The sequence below is a fragment of the Myotis davidii genome, unplaced genomic scaffold (assembly GCF_000327345.1).
Source record: "Myotis davidii unplaced genomic scaffold, ASM32734v1 scaffold76, whole genome shotgun sequence".
In the NCBI taxonomy this organism is placed as follows: domain Eukaryota; kingdom Metazoa; phylum Chordata; class Mammalia; order Chiroptera; family Vespertilionidae; genus Myotis; species Myotis davidii.
The window spans coordinates 928,344-946,778 of record NW_006288892.1 but is presented as its reverse complement, the minus strand read 5'-3'; the positions used below and the strand labels follow the sequence as shown (position 1 = coordinate 946,778).

At 38.5% G+C, this 18,435-nt stretch overlaps 1 protein-coding gene across 3 annotated transcripts in view; it reads right to left on the bottom strand.

Moving 5' to 3' along the window:
- Positions 1-6,621: 6,621 nt before the first annotated feature.
- The window catches only part of EEF1E1 (eukaryotic translation elongation factor 1 epsilon 1), a 25,681-nt gene continuing 13,867 nt past the window's right edge, over positions 6,622-18,435 (bottom strand). Inside the window, exons 4-5 of one of the 3 annotated variants that reach the window (XR_001513415.1) lie at positions 8,955-9,082; positions 6,622-6,864 (exon numbers count right to left, since the gene is read on the bottom strand). Coding sequence is in view for 2 of the 3 variants with exons in the window: in XM_006761126.2 (XP_006761189.1) it covers positions 11,857-11,997 (141 nt within the window). In the remaining variant the exon portion in view is untranslated. Of the gene's footprint in view, positions 6,865-7,965; positions 9,083-11,351; positions 11,998-18,435 lie in introns of those variants that run through there. The other 2 variants (XM_015562243.1, XM_006761126.2) reach the window with 2 other exon arrangements.

Here is an 18,435-nt window from a genome sequence, read left to right as displayed (position 1 = left end):
CATAGTGATTAATCACAAAAACAATATGTAATTATATATGTGTTTTCTGATGGTCTTAGGCGACCCCTGTGAAAGGGTCGTTAGACTCCCAAAGGGGTCGCCACCCACAGGTTGAGAACCGCTGCCATAAACTTCATCTTCTATTCTCAACAGGTCTTCACACCTGTTCAAAGTACAAACACAGTGCAACTTTGCAGTGGCTCTTTCTAAGACCCATCTCTTACTAGTAATCTCTCCCTTTCTCCGCCCCCCCCTCCCCGCCCCCTCTCTTCCTACACAAGGTTCTCCTGTTTATTGCTGAAGAAGGCACACAAACCAACATTTAGGGCCCAACTGATAGGATGGAGGAAGGCACAGCACACATGTGGAACGCCTGGGGTTGGTAGATGGCCAGAAAGAACTTCCCAGAGAAGGCACATATCTTTCATCAGACCCAAAAGGGATAAATGTTAGCCAAGTTGGGTGGGGTGAAGGAACTTGGGGTTTTCTAGCACAGGAAATAACAAGCCCAAAGGCAAAAAGGTAAAAAAATTGAATTAATAAATAAATGTAAATTTGGTTATTTGCAAGTTGTTGGGTCTGACTTTTAACTTTTCTAGTCTTACTTTCATTTCCCAGCTTTAGCATCAACCTCTAGAAAACATAATTATTCTCCCAATAGCCAGGCACTTTTCTAGTTCGTTTTCTTCTGCACCTGCCATCTTACATTTCCTCTAAGCTGGTCTTCTTAGTATCTTTGAACTAGTGAAAGGCTTAGAAGGCTTACTATATACAGTGAGGTTGAATGTTTCTCCCACATTAACTAGCTGTTAAAAATGCAGACTATGGGTTCTGCCTCCAAAAACTTTGTTTCAGTATTTCTGGGTAGCTGCTACCTCCCCTTACCCAATTGCAGATTGATTAGATAAAAGTGATCGAAGAGCTCTAGGTACAGTAGTTAAGACTTTGGAACCGAACAGAATTGGGTTCCAATTTTGGCTCTGCAACTCACTTGCAATTCCTTTCTTGTAAAATAAAATGAAATATCCATCCTTTAAGGTTTGTTGTGGTGATTTAAAGAAGATACCTGTAAGACACTTAGTACAATGCCTGACATATAGTAAATGCTCAATAAATGTTATTACAATCTATCTCCTTTTATAATCTGCTCTCGTTCTTCCAATCTGCCTTTACCACCCACCACTATAATATATTGTACTTGTTTAGCACTTTAAAATTTATAAAATGCTGTCACTTATATATCATGTGTTTTAATCTCATTAATCTAGTTGAAGTAGATAATAAAATACACATTTTCAGATGAGTAAGCTGGGAATCAGAGAATATGGTAGAGTCTCTGAAGACAACTGTGATGATTCCTTCCCTCCCTGCACACACATGCAACATGCTGCTCCTCCCATCAGGATATGGAATTTGCTTCCCCTCCCTTTGAATTTGGACTGGTCGTGTGACTTGCTATGACCAAAAGAACACGGTGGAGAAAGTGGTGTGCCTTAACACAACTGGCAGTTTCTGCTTTTGCTCTCTTGTCAGGGAGTCCAGACTGTCCTGCTGTAGCGAGGCCATCGTGTAGAGAAGCACTAGAAGTTGAGACATCGCCTGTAGAGAGACATTCTGTAGGCACCCTAGCTGTCAGCACCAAGGCACTGCATGTGTGAAAGAGGCCTTCTTGGAGTTTGTCCAGCCATCAGCCAGCTGATGCAGACACATGAATTGCAATGAAGCCAGAAAACTGCCCCATCAACCTACAGTATTGTGAGAGATAATATAGCTTTGTTGTTTCAATCCACTAAGTTGTGTGTATACCTATTTAAATTATGTCCCCCTCTCAGAGAAAGGACTTAAGCTGGTTTACAATGATCCCTATAATCCCACAAGATGGCACCATAGTTATCAAATAGCAGACCCATGGACAAAGCCCTGGTCTTTCAACTTCAAGGCTGGCACATTCCAACATAGCAAAGCTAGTCACCGAACAGGTCTTTCTACGGTACCAGGACTATACCACACTTATTTCTGCCTCTTTGTTTTCAAACACCTCCCTTCCTGAAATGCTTTTTTTTTTTTTGTCCTCCCTCCTACCTATTCAATTTACTAAAATTTCCGTATGTTGTATAGTAAAGAATTTCGCTGATCTTTGTCCCTGGCTCCTGGGAGATAACCTCTAAAGCCTTGAAACTTCCCAAGTAGGAAAGAGAGGGAGGCTGGAGCCAATGATTCAGTCATCCATGTCCGTGTACTGAAACCCTGATAACCTCCTGGACACTGAAGCTGCAGTAAGCTTCCTGGCTGGTACTCATGTATTGATATGCTGCCAGGTAAGGAGTACTGAGGACAAAGAAGCTTCATGTTTGGGGCCCTCCCAGACCTCGCCCTGTGCATCTAGTCATTTGGTCCTGATTTGTATCCTTTACAATAAATCTGTAATCCTAAGTACATCACTTTCCTGAGTTCAATGAGTCAACCTAGTGACTAATTGAATCCAAGGGGGAGTGGGAACCCCCCAAATTTGTAGAGTGTGTCGGTACGGTAGCACAGGTGGCCTGGGAACCCCAGAGCTTGTGGAGGAGGAGGATGGCGCCCTTCACCTGCCAGGTGTGAGCTAACTCTTAATCTGTGTCAGAATTATGTGGCAGCTGAACAAACACCAACATGACACTTACAACCTGCCAAATACTGTTGTCAGTGCTGAATTTTTAATTTTAAAAATTCTTATGGCAGTCCTCTGAAGCAGTGATTATTGTTATCCTTGTCTCACAGGTGAGCAGGGCAGAGGCACAGATAGGTTAAAGGACTGCCCAGCCTTGATCCCTGTGTATGTGTTTGAGTGCAGGTGAAGGTTGAGGAGAAAATGAAGATTTGTAGGGAAGGAAAAGAGGAGCCATACTATAGAACAAACCATATGGGCTTTTCCTTTTTTCATCCAAACACAGTGAACATATATTGAGCATTTTCTATGTGTCAAATGCAGTGCTAGGGGCTGAGATATAACGGTGGGCATGACTGCTCATGCTTTTACTTCCTGGTGAAGTGTACAGTCCACCGGAGGGGATAATATGAAATCACTCACTACACAATTACCTTTCTGCAATTCTGTTGCTGATAGCCTGTAGATACATGTTTTAGCTGTTTGTATTGCTCTGTACATTATTGGATGTGTTGTTTTCTAGGATGATCAGGTCCAGTGTACAGTATGCCTCTGTTTTATTCCCTCCCTTCCCAGAAATCTTTCAACTGTAGCTCAGACAGGGAGGAGAGTCAGAGAAGGGCCACTTTGGCAGCACTGTTCTGCCTGCACCTCGGCTGGGGTGGGGGCAGCTCTGAGTGTCTCCTTGGTTTCTGAGGCTAAAAAGGTCTTGTATGTTATCTCTTATTGTTTCTGGATTAATGAGACTTTTTTGCATTTTTTAAATAAAACTTTGAGATCACACAGTTGTATGCAGAGATTTCTTGTACATTTTGCCTAGTTCCCCTCCAACTGTAACAATTTGCAAATGTCAGTATCACAACCAGGATATTGATATTGATACAATCTACCAATCTTATTCAGATTTTCAGTTTTACTTGTGTTTGTTGTGTCTGTATTTAGTGCTGAACAATGTAATCACACGTGTAGGTTTATGTGTTCATCATCACAGTCAAGATACTGAACAGTTTCAAGGATTCCCCCATGGTGCCTTTGTGTAACCACACCCACCTTCCTCTCTGCCCCCTCCTAATCCCTGGCAACCTATATTGTATCCTCCATTTCCAAAATTTTGTCATTTCAAAAATATTACATAAATGTAATCACACACTAAATACTTCTATGGTTTTAAGATTAGCTGTTCTCATCTTCATAACACTCTATACAACATCATTTTATGGAGATTCTCAATACCAGACCCTATAAACCATAAAATTGTAAAGGGATTTTTTTCAATTATTATACTTGTGAGAATTAAGACACCTAAGTCATGGAAATAATGTGAATTTAGTAGAAGTTCTGACTTCAAGGTTAAATTATTTGCTAATTCTCTATTGAATCTTATGAAAATTAGAGAATAAAAATAAAAATAAAAATGAGTATTCAATTAATGCATATTGAGAACTAAATTTGAATTCATTACAGTATAAGCCCATCAAGGATAAGCATAATTGAGGGAGGGGACTCCTAAGTTTATTTATTTTTATTAAATGCATTTCATGAGATTTTTTCTACAACATTTTCTGTATTACCGTTTATCCTTTTTTGTAACGTATTTTTGAAGTGGGTTAAAAATTATAAATGGAAGAAACTGATGAAAGCGAAAGGAGGGGGAAGATTAGAAGATCTTTGGGGGTAAAATAGTCAATATTATTCCATATTAATCCCATGAAGTTTTGGAAATGCATCTGGCACTCTAGGCTGGAGAGGTTGTATGGTGTGAAGAGGAGGCTGTGCATCTCATCGGTGATTTTCTAGGCCAAAGCAACTTTCAAGTCCTGTGTGAAACCCTGAATTCTGCAGGTCCTCCTGGAGATGCTTCAGGTACAGCTCCGTCACTTGGAGAACATGTGGTGTTCTACTGAGAGAGCTGTGCTCCGTGACAGGACCAACCAATAGAATGCAGAGTGCTTCACTACACTGATCATTCCTTCAGAGAATTTGACTCAACTGTGCAAAAAGACAAAAACATGAGTTCTTTGATGAATGGCACCTAAGATTCAGACAGATGCAGTACAGCAGTTCTCATGGTGTGGTCTCTGCACCAAATCTCTTGAATCAGAAACTCAAACTGGGCCCAGCCACCTGTGTTTTGAGAAGCTCCAGGTGATTACCATGCATGCTAACGTCCGAGAAGTGCTGCATTCGTTACCTAACTTCTGACAATGACAGTTAACTCTAGAGTTCTTTCATCCAAGCAATAGGGCTTGAGTCAAATGCTGAAAACAGGCAGGAACTGCAAGGCTGGTGAAGCCAACCAGAGGGTTAAAAACCTCTAAGGCCCATTAAAATAAGGAGATGAAGGTGTGTGTTTGTGTGTCTTTTGCAGGTCAGGAAAATGGGGCAGTGGAGGAAGAATAACTTATATTAACCAAAGAGGCTAGTTCATGGACTGCACCAATGAAACATTGGAATTTGTAATCAAATTTGTAATCAGAGCAAGCCTGTGGCCTTATTGTTTAGAGCTATGTCTTGTCCAATTAGTTGTGTGGCTACTTTATTTCAAGCTTAACTTGGACGGACAGGCCTGCCAGGCACAAATTTCTCAGATGATGTTAGAGAGGACAAAAATTATCCACTGCAAGATGAAAGCCAAATCTGCAGAATCCATAATACAATTGGCTAGCCCTAGGGGCCCAGCCTCTTTGAAGAGAAAGCGACAGCACGAATAAGCCATCAAATCAACTCACCAAGCTGGAAAAGATGCAAAGCTTTTATTCTCCCCACAAAGAAATGAAAGTTTAAAAGATTAAAACATTCCTAAAAGAACAGTGCTAATAGGAACAGAAATCCTTGAGACACAATAGCAAAAATTGCCAACATCTCAAAATCTCCTGATTTCCTGTCTTTTTTTCCCCCCCTCAGAAGTGAAAGATGAGTTTCACTAGATTAGGTAGCAGTTGGAATGAGTTTTATTCACCAGCAGTATGGGGAATAAAGGCAGAGCCTGCAGGAATGTGGGCTCCAGCAACAAGTAATCATTATTGCAAAATCAAATTCCCCATCTCATCTCTGCTATGCCCGTATGTAACCCTAGAGCTGGGCTTCACAGTGTTATAAATCCAGCATATAAGGCATGGAGCAGTGGGATACAGAGCCCCTCGTGTATCTAAAAGTTCTGCCCTGGCAAGAGAGATATATGATGGCAACTTTCTCCCCATTGCTTTTGCAATAAAATTCACCTAGAGCTCCAGGAAGAGTTGGGAATGTAATTCAGCTCCCATAAATCAAGAATAAAATTAAGATGGCCAGATATGTAGCAGCCTGCTCAGGTGTATGGAGAATTTGAAATTTAGTGGCCTGGTAATGGGTAGGAGCAGATTATCTAATTAGGAAGAGAAAGAAGAAATACTGCTCTCTGGGGTAAAAAGCTAAATGCTTTAATCCACCAGTTCTCAACCTGTGGGTCACGGCCCCTTTAGGCATCGAACAACGCTTTCACAGGGGTCGCCTAAAACCATCGGAAAACACATATAATTACATATTGTTTTTGTTATTAATCAATATGCTTTATGTTCATTTGTAACAATGAAAATACATCCTGCGTATCAGATATTTACATTATGATTCATAACAGTAGCAAAATTACAGTTATGAAGTAGCAACAAAAATAATTTTATGGTTGGGGGTCACCACAACATGAGGAACTGTCTTAAAGGGTTGTGGCATTAGGAAGGTTGAGAACCACGGCTTTAATCCATTAAACATCTCTGCCAAAGCTAGAGTAACATTAAAGTTCATGTCACATCTAATTTTTTTCAAAGAAATAAAGTGTAAATGTTAGCAAAAATACATAAATGAAAAAGCTATACTTAACAGTAACTCTAATTTGGCTAGTGGTAAGTAGCCAATTACAATTGTAATTGTAAACAATTACAATTTTAACACAATTTATAATTCTAAATTGACTACTTGTCAATAAACAAATTACTTGTGTAATTAACCTTTGGTGTGATGTACATGTACATCTGTACCTGATTATAATAAGAGTCTTATTCTTTCCTAACAACACACCTTGAAACTGTTCTGGAAGGACTTTCAGCAGGGCTCTCAATGATGCGTTAGCCATGGTGTTCTTCCCATTTATTCCGTTACTACTTCCCTGCTTTATCCCAGCAGGAGACCTAACATGCCTCTTTACTAGCTTCAGGTATGACTGGGCGGAGCCAATGGAGGACCTATATTTAACAGGAAGTAAAAGTGAGATATTCACATGACTGTTAAAAATCTCAGTGCAGCCGAAACCGGTTTGGCTCAGTGGATAGAGCGTCAGCCTGCGGACTGAAAGGTCCCAGGTTCGATTCCGGTCAAGGGCATGTACCTGGGTTGCGGGCACATCCCCAGTGGGAGTTGTGCAGGAGGCAGCTGATCGATGTTTCTCTCATCGATGTTTCTAACTCTCTCTCTCTCCCTTCCTCTCTGTAAAAAATCAATAAAATATATATTTTAAAAAAAATCTCAGTGCAATGGGGCTGAATCTGCATGGAGATAGGGCAGTTTAAACTGGGAAATCAGGTCATATAGGGATGATTATGTCATTCTTGAAGTTATGTCACTTTTTTTACCGTACTGTGACAGCAGCTACTTGAGATTTACAACCACAGAATTCCACAAAGTACTTAACATCTTAGATGCTTTGGGTATAACTGTGCCTAAAGACAAATGGCCTTTTGATATTGCCTGCAGTTCTATTATTTCTATTTGTTTTAAAACCAGTATTTAAGAAAAATTTATGGATCTTTTCTTATTTGGGATCTCTTGTCTGTTCTTGAAAGTTGCATGTGCAAGAGGGAGGTAAGGCCAACAAGTGTCTAGTCAGGGCAGTCAAATCAACCCCAGGGCATAACATGGTGACAGATTATGTGCTCTAACTATGAAATTGCACGATTCTCATTCACTCCAGCCATGGCCTAATTGAGATGTTAGTTAGCATGTGGGTTAGTGTCCATCCCCTCCCCCCACCTCCCCCCTGCCAGTTTTCCTAAATTAACATGAGGTAATAAGATTATTGTCAAGTGTCTGGTATAGAGCCCATAACATAGAACACACTCAGTAAATGGCACCTGATTATATTTATTTGCTTTCTTTTTTATTTTTTTAAAAAATATATTTTATTGATTTTTTTACAGAGAGGAAGGGAGAGGGATAGTTAGAAACATCGATAAGAGGGGAACATCGATCAGCTGCCTCCTACACACCCCCCACCAGGGATGTGCCGGCAACCAAGGTATATGCCCTTGGCCGGAATCAAACCTGGGACCTTTCAGTCCGCAGGCTGATGCTCTATCCACTGAGCCAAACCGGTTAGGGCTATTTATTTACTTTCAAAGAATGTTGAGTGGCTGATAATCTTGCAAAGAATGCTTTACATGCCATTTTAGAAATTTGTTCACAGACTACTGGATTGTGAACTCTCTGAAGGCGAGATGTAGTAGTGTTATTTCCAGGGCCTAGCACAGTGTCTGATACATAGTAGGTGCTAAATAAATAATTGAGGTATTACTGAATGAGCAGTGCTGCAGGCTTTGGGGAATTATAGAAAGAAAATGCTTAGAAAAGGGCATCTACTTTGTAGAAGGAATAACATGGACAAAGATGGCCCCACTTTGTTTCAAAGGAGTGTCACTGATATTTTAGAAAAGAAGAAAAATACAATGGTCCATTTTTCAACAGCTTGAAAGATGTGGGGACCAGAGATTTTAAAACTGGTAAGCAAATTGACGAATTAATGCTTTAGCAAAATCTGCAAGATACTCGGCCAAGTTCTTATCTTAGATAGGCTTACACTGAGCAAGTGCCTCAGGGATGATAGGTGGGAAAAAAACTAAAGAATTAGTTTAAAAATTTGACCTTAAAAAATCGATCCTTTATTGATCACTTTCTGTGTGCTTGGTATTGCACTAGGTAATGTTTATACACTATCACTGCAAATTAAAAAACCATAAAATCAGTCATCTTTTATTTTTCTTAAGAGGGATTTCATGTGCACTGACTTATCCAACATCTCATAATACTTGGTGAGGTTGAGGTATTTGACTCCACTCACTTTTAAAAACACTGCCTTTGTGCTATAATTCACATATTATAAACATTTACCCATTTCAAGTGTACAAGTCAGTAGGTTTTAGTACATTGAGTTGTGTAACCATCTCATTTATTCTTGAAGATACACATACACAGACACAGACACAGGCACACACACACAGACACCCACACACATTTTATTCAATGTCTAAGCAGCTTTTTTCTAAAGTTGGTTAAAAATTACCTTCACAAATTAAGCAGAACGTCACTGGTACACCAATAAAGTGGATTACAGGTTAAGTTTGAGCCAGACACTTGTCTGAATCCCAGACCCTTGATACTGGTTGTGTGACCTTAGACAATTTTCATTATCTGCAAAAAGGGGATAAAATCAGTGGATTCACATAAAATGCTGCCTGATACATACTACATGCCAATAAATATTAAAAAATGCACATTAAGATATTCCTGGTAACTGAATATTGCGGGATCCTGAAATAACTTCTGAATCATGAAAATTGTAGTCAGTCAAAGGTATTTATTTTATTGTATTCTATTCTTTGCAAATTAATAATCCATGGAATGTTAACAATGTACTAGTAAAAATTATTTTACAAGTTGATTATTTGGCATCCAGAGGCATTTTCCCAAACACTATTTACTGGGACAGAGCCAGCTAGCTGCCTACTCAGTGTCCCTTTTTTCCTTCTTCCTTATTGGCAAAGCACAGGCTTGACCTGGATGGCCGTGTGGGGGGTAAAGGACTACATTTCTAGACTCTGTCCCTGCAGGGACGCCAGAGATATAGATATTGCTGAACAGGACTTCCAGGACTCAGTTGCGAGGAGTTTTTGTCCTTCTCTTCCTTTCTCTGGGTCTTGATTATGGACTTGTCTAGAGCTCGGATAGCCATCCTGGACCATAAGTTAAACTTGTGAAAGAACATTACTTGTTCAGTATGAAGAAAGATGGGAACTGGCGGTGGAATGCCAACGGTGGACTGTCTTATGCTCATTTTCACGAAAGAAAAACAATCTGCTTTAAAGTTATTTGGTTTTTGTGCTCTACACTGCTGTCCATTATTTCAATTCACACGTTTACTTTTCTTGGTCAGCTCAAAATGGACTTTAAAGAATACTACATTCTTTCAACAAGCACGCATTGAACATCTGCTGTTGTATGCCAGTCACTGGTTTGAGGGCTGGATATGCAAAGAAAAAAGGAATCTCTGCTTTCAGGGAATTAAGTTTGGTGGAAGAGACATATAATAAAAAATAGTACAATGCCATCGGTGCCAGAAACAAGGGCAGGCAGAGATGGGTCGATGGGTCTTAATAGACTTGACTTTCAGGAAAACATGAGCAAGCTGAATACTACTGATGAGGCCATCAAGTGAAAAGCAAAGGGCATTCCAGGCAGAGAGGTACCTGACAGAAATGACCATGATGCACAGGAGCATTTCTATGAGAAATGAACTGTTTGAATTTAGACACTGAGAACAGTATCTAGCCTTTGCAGGAGCCAGGCCTTCATATTTATGCCCTCCCCTCATTCAGTAAGATCGAAGTTGCTAGAGGGAAGTCTTGGCCCATAGTAACACTGGGTAACATCTGTTGAAACAATGCTGTGCACTTCAATAAGAACTGGTTAACAGATGTAAGGATTCAGAGGGTTAAGACTCACAAGGTAGACATGGGAAGAAGGGACATTTGGCAAAGAAATTAAGAGGTGTCCTCCTATCCTTTCCTCACGGCAGACTTAAACTGAAGAAAAAAAAAATGAAATGGTTGGGATGGGAAGGTTGGGTAGCTCATCTCTTGTCTACCCTGTCTGTCCTGCTGACCTGCAGTCCAGGGGGAGAAGAGCAGTGTGAGGATAGGAATAATTCATAGCAGTGAGGCATAATGTGAGTACTGTTTATTTCCTTTTCTGCTCTTTCTACCTGACCTTTGATTCATATACTAGTACTTAGATTCAGCATCAAAACCAAAAATTAACTAGCATTAAAAAGTAAAATGCTAGAAGACTCAATTTTTCTTCTTATTTGGGAATATAAATTCTTTAGTTCTCAATAAATGATTATTTATTTAGTCAGCCAGTAAGAGTTACACATTGTATACATTTGTTAAATAAAGTGTCTCTTTGTTCTTTTTTTTTTAATATATTTTATTGATTTTTTACAGAGAGGAATGGAGAGAGAGAGTCAGAAACATCAATGAGAGAGAAACATCGATCAGCCGCCTCCTGCACATCCCCCACTGGGGATGTGCCCGCAACCCAGGTACATGCCCTCGACCGGAATCGAACCCGGGACCCTTCAGTCCACAGGCCGACGCTCTATCCACTGAGCCAAACCGGTTTTGGCGTGTCTCTTTGTTCTTTACATATTGCTTCAACAGCAGCCTTTCTATGAAAGCTGGCTTTTAATTTTAATCTAGTAGTTATGTAGCCCCAAATTAGTGGGGTAGCAGGAATTTCCCATCTCTTTTTATCTACTGCATATTCCACTAAGCTCAACAACAACAAAAGAACCATTAACTCAAGAGAATGCATCTTATTCCAGCTCCCTCTAGGGTAGTCAGTAGTTAGTTTCACTTCAATGAGTAATGATGACGGAAAAGAAAGAAACAAACAAAAAAGATTTTTTTTCAACACATTTACTGGTTCACATAAATATTTGAAAACAAACACATCTGTTTTCCCTTTCTCTATCCTTGGCACAATTTATTATTGATCTTAATAAACAAACAACGGTAAATATTTATAAGGGGAAAATGCATTTTAAAATATGAAAGACAGGTCAATAAATAGCCAAATAGGTCAATCATTAAAAGGACTAATGTTTTTTTTTAAATTAAGCCACTGATTTGCAACTTTTATTAAAATAAATTTCATCTATAAGAACAAATTAATTTATAACTTGATCTTAACTCAAGTTTTGATAGCAGTTGAGTTTTTACATTAAAAAATTGCAAAATTTCAACTAAAGAAAAAATAAAACATTCAGACATGTTAATACTTTAAAAATTCTATCAACTTCAGCAAATAAAAATGACTGCATATTAATTTACATTAGCCCTCTGGTCCAGCATACACTTTCCATGTAAAATATTTTTAATATCTCTTCTGCACGGCATGGGTAGCTTCTAGTGGGAATTTGTATACAGTCTGTTCTTGATGAAGACAACACTAGACAGATGTTGCCTGATGCCTGGATAATGCTGAATGTGACAAAACCAGCGAGACACATTAAGATATTTCTCCTTTTCTTGAACTGTCAGGTCAACCTAAGTAGAGATTAAAAACACACACACAACACAGGCATTACATAAGCACAACTATTAATATCATCCGAGGAGGAGATAGAAATTGGGAGGAAAAACCAGTTCTCAAACCAACATGTAGGAGTGAAAAATTTTAGCACCTTAGAAGAGCTATCCATTTGTTTAATGCTTTTATGTTCAATTCAAAACCAGATATGCTTTCTAAGGAGATCTCGAGAAAAATGAATGAATGAATGAATGGATCTTTTGCTTAGCGCATTAGTGTATAATAGTGATTTTCAATTGGTGTTACAAGAGGCACAACTGGTGTGCTGCAAGAATTTTTTTATATGTTTTTATTGATTTGAGAGAGAGAAAGGGAGAGAGAGAAAAATATTGATTCTGCCTCCAGCGTGCCCCTAATAGGTCTTGATCCCATGACCTAAACATGCGCCCTTACCAGGAATTGAACTGGTGACCTTTTGGTACATGGGAGGACACGAGTTTTCAATAAATGCCAATTTTACATTAACCCAGGATGTGGAAGCCCAAAGAGTTTGTTTTTTACTTTATTGGAAAGGAAAATAGGAGAAAAAAAAGAGAATAGCTTCCAAGAGACTAAGATATGTGTTTAAGCGCCTCCTGTGCACAGCACACCAGACAAGAATAACATAATTCCTATTCATTCTCTAATAGGCCGGTTCATTCTCTAATATTTTTCAGCACACCTCTAAGAAAAAAAAAGTTTACTGGCATCTAACAACTTAACAAGGGAATACTAAGTAAACTCATTAGATAGATGATAGATAGATAGATAGATAGATAGATAGATAGATAGCTGGCTATAGATAGTTGGTGTATACATATGTGGACTACTGGTTCCTTTTTACTGAACTCTGGGGATAAAATTTCACTAAAGAAGACAATGACCCATTTAATTTTAAGTGCTCACTGCTTACTACAAAGAAGGAAGAGCTATTTCCAGTGGCAAGTGTCTCAGATGGACAATAGACCTTCTAAATTCTGTTTGCAATAAAGCTGAACTCTATCTTCAGTGGATATAGCAGGTCACTGAATTTACTATCAAGCTGTAAGATGCCCAGAGATTTGGCTGGAGACAGATGCAATAATAACAGCTCATGACAATCATTTCACTGGGCTCAAAATCCAAAGTAGGGGCTAACAGACTTTTCTCTAAGACAAATCTTAGATTGGAATCATGAAGAGTTGTCAGGTAAAGAGAAAGCCAATAGGGCAATAACTCACAGCTATGACCCATGTAAAAGTAGTGCAGTTAAATCTGCTGTTGTTAATTCAGCATTCATTTAACAGATACTGTATGTCTCCGTAAAACTGACATGCATGCTTAAACAAAGAAAAACACCTCAGTCACCCTTCTGTGGCTCAAACCCATTAGTAGTCTGCTTGTTGGAAGGTACTTTTAGTGAGATGGACGTCCCATGTCTGCTCAGAATTTAGCAAATACATACTTGTGCTTACAGGAAAATATTCTGTTAAGTTACTGGGTCAAAATAACTGAAGGATAAATCACTCTAGTACAGCCGTGGGCAAACTACGGCCTGCGGGCCGAATCCGGCCCGTTTGAAATGAATAAAACTATTGAAAAAAAAGACCGTACCCTTTTATGTAATGATGCTTACTTTGAATTTATATTAGTTCACACAAACACTCCATCCATGCTTTTGTTCCGGCCCTCCGGTCCAGTTTAAGAACCCATTGTGGCCCTCGAGTCAAAAAGTTTGCCCACCCCTGCTCTAGTATGCAATTATTAATACTGAATACAAAATAATATTATCAATAAAAGGACACACAGTATTTTCTCAATAAGTGTTACAGCGAAATCCTATTTCCATTTTATGTTTTCTACAAGGCAATAAGAAAAATTGATGCAAGTTATCCTGCCTTCCTTTTTGCCATTATGACATCAGGATACTATTGTTAACATTATCTTTGGTGGGCTCATCTATCTTTTGGCCCAGTTTACTTAAATTATTAGCAGTGACAGTCTCACTACTTCTGTTACATAAGAATTTAAGTTTGGGTTTAAGTCCCACATACAAGCTGCTATAGCAAATTATAAAAATACTAGAGGCCCAATGCATGAAATTCATGCTCTTGGGGGAGGGGGGGTGTCCCTCAGCCTGGCCTGTGCCCTCTCGCAGTCCAGGAGTCCTCAGGGGATGTCTGACTGCCAGCTTCCCGCCACCACTGCTGCACTTGCCAGCCATGAGCCTGGCTTCTGGCTGAGCGGCACTCCCCCTGGGGGAGCACACTGACCACCAGGGAGCAGCTCCTGTGTTGAGTGTCTGCCCCCTGGTGGTCAGTGTGCGTCATAGCAACCGATTGTCCCGCCATTTGGCCGATTTGCATATTAGCCTTTTATTATATAGGATTATATAGGATACTCATCTTGTTTCAGAGGGTATAAGGTTGCATCCAGTTATCAGACATATGCTACTATAACTGTTTCACCTACAATTTAGTTAATCCATGGCATAGAGATAAAATAAATTAACACATTTGTCAAAAAAATTGGTCAAGAATGTCTTCTTTATGCAAAAGGTACTTCTTATTAAACGAGATGTCATGCTTTCACAGGTAGGAATTATGTTATTCTTGTCTGGTGTGCTGTGCACAGGAGGCGCTTAAACACACATTGTGGAATAAACTAAATATCCATCTATATTTCAAAAGGTAAAACATTTTATAAAAAAACTTTTTGGTTCTTTTTCTAAATCTTTACTATATGTAAACTTCACCACTGATTTAGAAGAAAATATAAACATAGCTGCAAGGAAATGGGGGCGAGTTCTCTTAAATAAATAAATAAAATTCAAAATCAACTCCAGCAAACCTCTTTACTGATCATTAAAGTAAACAGAAAAACAAGTTTTACTCCGGGTTGGTTTCATGATCATTCAAATCTGACCATTTTCTTGCAATTTAGTCTCTCCAGAACTCTTTCTTTTAAAGTCTCCACTCGGCCATATTGTGAGATGTTATTTTTCAGAATGACTTAAACTGCACTAAGAAGAAAGCAATTCCAAACAAGTAAGTACAACTGCTTGTTGATCTATATTCAAGCTGCTCATGCAGACTTTGAAACGGTTAAGAGGGCAATGTATTTTCACTATTTACATTTCGGAACAGCAGCGTCTGCTCTCAGAGGACTAGCATATGCTGCTACTAGGCTCATTATTTAAAACAATAACAAGCTATACCAAAGCAAAAGCAATATTCTTCAACTTAAAACTTTCATATTTAGAGTCTCTAGTGTAAGGATTATAACCCACATATATGTTATGACCCATATATAAAATTATTTTTATTCCAAGACCTTCTTAAACTTTGTCTAACATTTTATTCTAATGATTTTAAACCAGATGATCCATTTTAGAGAATGTAAATGTGTTCATTTTCCCTCAGAAAACTTTGCTAGAAATACACAGAGCTTTCCTACAATGATCAAGTCACCACTTAACCTCCCTTTGGTTTAAACTTTGGAGCTTGTCCCTTGAATCTGAGAAAATTATGACTGACCTCAATGTGCTACCTTTGCTACTTTTTCAGTGAACTATATACCTTTGAACTTACTATAAATAAACAGATTCTCTGCATGAAACTTAGTTTTCTTAGAACGTTTGGGTCCCCACCCCCACTCTATACAACAGGGAACATAATGCGATTGTAGTTACTACTTCCTGCCTCTATTGGTCTACATGCCAGTGTGTCTACAGTGATGCTTGGCTCTCCCTTCTTAGCCATTCCTTTTTTTTTTTTTTTTTTTTAGCCATTCCTTTTTTATTTCTATTGGCACTCTATAACTAGTTTGAACTTTAAAGCCAAACAGATAATATTCTTAGTCATTAATTTTCCATGAAGACATGTGAGAAACACTTGAAGGGACTCATTGCAGATCAGGGAGAAATGCTGGTTTGCTACCTTTCCAACTGGCACCCTGCTGCCTTTGAGACATGCTTTATGGCCAGCAGTCCTGGACTCCTCTGCAGCTATTTCTTTTAATTTTCCTTTTTTCTAAAAGAACAGCATATCTCCATCGGTGTTCCGAACTTCAAAACAAATGGATTTTAGTAGATAATAATCTTATACTCAAGCAGCACATAATGTTACAAAGGATTATAATAATCTTGAGAAACAGTCTGCTCATAGGGACTGCTATCTACTAGTGAAATCAGCTTAAGAAAGCAATGAGTCACTGGTGTGATCATAAACAGCCACACTAACTGGCAGTTTAACAAAGGAAGAACAACGTATTATTCCTCAAAGGGAATTTAGATAGATCAGATCTTAGAATTAGAGTAAGTCAGCCACAACTAAAATTGGGCTCACAGTGAAACAAAATACAGTAAGATTATTTGAAGACTTGAAGGTTTCCTGACTGCTGTTTTGTACAGAGCAGTGATTACATTTTAAGTATTTAATAACATGAACAAACAAATGAAAGAATGAAGGCAAAACTAAGTATACTGCCAAAACAGAGCATGGGAAACTGTCTGATGAATTTGAGCAGGTAGTCAATCTGAACTTTACATCTACTCTGCCTGAATTTAATATCTAGCAATCATTTTTTTTCCTCATCTGGGTATATTTACACCTAACTCAGTGGGATGTCAGTTAACACCTCAGTGCAATTCTCTCACAGTACAGTTTTAGTCTGCGAGGCCTGTTCCTTGAGAAAGTATTTATTTCTTCCATGTACTTTGTCTGTACTTGGACCAGGGTGGGAGAGATGGTTTGGTTATGAACTCATTTTATGAACACAAAAGGATGGTTAACTTAGATATTATTCCACTCAATTATGTTTTTAAAAAGATAAGCATAATATCCTTAATTGTAATATGCTAGTCACTACATATAAAGAGGATATACATTTCAAAATAAGAACTATAAATAGGTCTAGGTCATTAAGTATTGTCAATGTAACCCTAGTTTTAACATGCAGCATTGAATGAAACACTACTCTGCTTGAAAACCAAGTGCCCTGGAAGGCACCTAGGTCCATAATTAAATAACTCTGCAGCTGGTGCTACGAATATTTTGCATTATGGAATTAATGACCTTGTTCACTCTGCTGGCAAAGAAATTCCACACAAGCTCCCTCCTTCTCAGAGTATTCCTTTCCCTATTGCATGACCTGCGTAAGCCAGAAGAGAGAAAAATGTAAATATACACTTGGTTTGCAAGAGTTATACTTCATTTTTTTTTTAATTACATGGAAGAAACACTGTCCTTCTTAACGAAAGCTTGATGCTAACAAAGCCAGACCTCACGAGGGTCCTGATAGGCCCTTGTTAGCCTGCTGAGAAGCATCACATAGGATTAGAGATGGCATCGCTAATATTAACTTTAAAATTAAGTAATGTCATTTAAATATGTACTTATAGTGACAGTATGTTGTTATTGTTATATATAAATCATTCTTATTCCTTCTATAAGGTAGCTTTGCTCACAGCAGCATAGTCTAACTCAAATCAAGTTATGGACTTCCCCAGGTTGAAAGACTCCTTGGTTTGCACCAGGAGACAGACATCTTAATAGCAAGCTCTCTTTACCTGGAGGCTTTTTACACTTCGAAATGAAATAAAAACAAAACAAAAAAAACTACTAACAGATTTTGAATCAGAATGGAATAGAAAGAGGCGGGTATCATCAAAGTATTTCATCTCTACTTGAACTGCCTTCATTTAAATATGTTAGATTTAATTATATTGAAGTATACAATTAAAGCTTATACTTTCGCTATAAAGTTATGCAACCTAAAACAGGAAATATAAAGAGATTGCTAAATACTGCTACTTTCAACAAGCATTTAGCTACACAAGGCATTGTTCTAAAAGCTGAAGAGGTACAAAGAGAAATGTGAACGATTCTCTTCAATTGCATTTTGCTTTAAACTGAGTCTTACTCCTTTTAAGTGTGGGGAATATTCAACCCACTTTATTCCTGTTGTACCAGTATAATTACTAATAACCCCAATGTCACTGACAAAAGTGTTGCTTTGGATAATAAAGCATATGGTCATTCTACTTACAAGCAATAGTTAGTCAACTTAACATAAGCTTTCTAAAACAATAAATATTTCCTTGGAGAGCCAAAACTATCCGAAGTCAACATATTTTTCTGATAATTTCATGATTCTTCATTTTACTTTTCTCTAAATGTCTCTTTAATTGGTCGCTTAATATTCTGATCAGAAATTAGCACTAGGTTCCATTTTCTTATTCACTAACTGTTTTCAAGTAAAACAGTCTTGCCCAGCTGGTGTAACTCAGTAGTTGGGCATCAACCCATGCACTAAGAGGTCACTGGTTCAATTCCTAGTCAGGACACAAGCCCAGTTGTGGGCTTGATCCCCAGTAGGGGGCTCGCAGGAGGCAGCTGATCAATGTTTCTCTCTGATCCACGTTTCTCTCTCCCCCT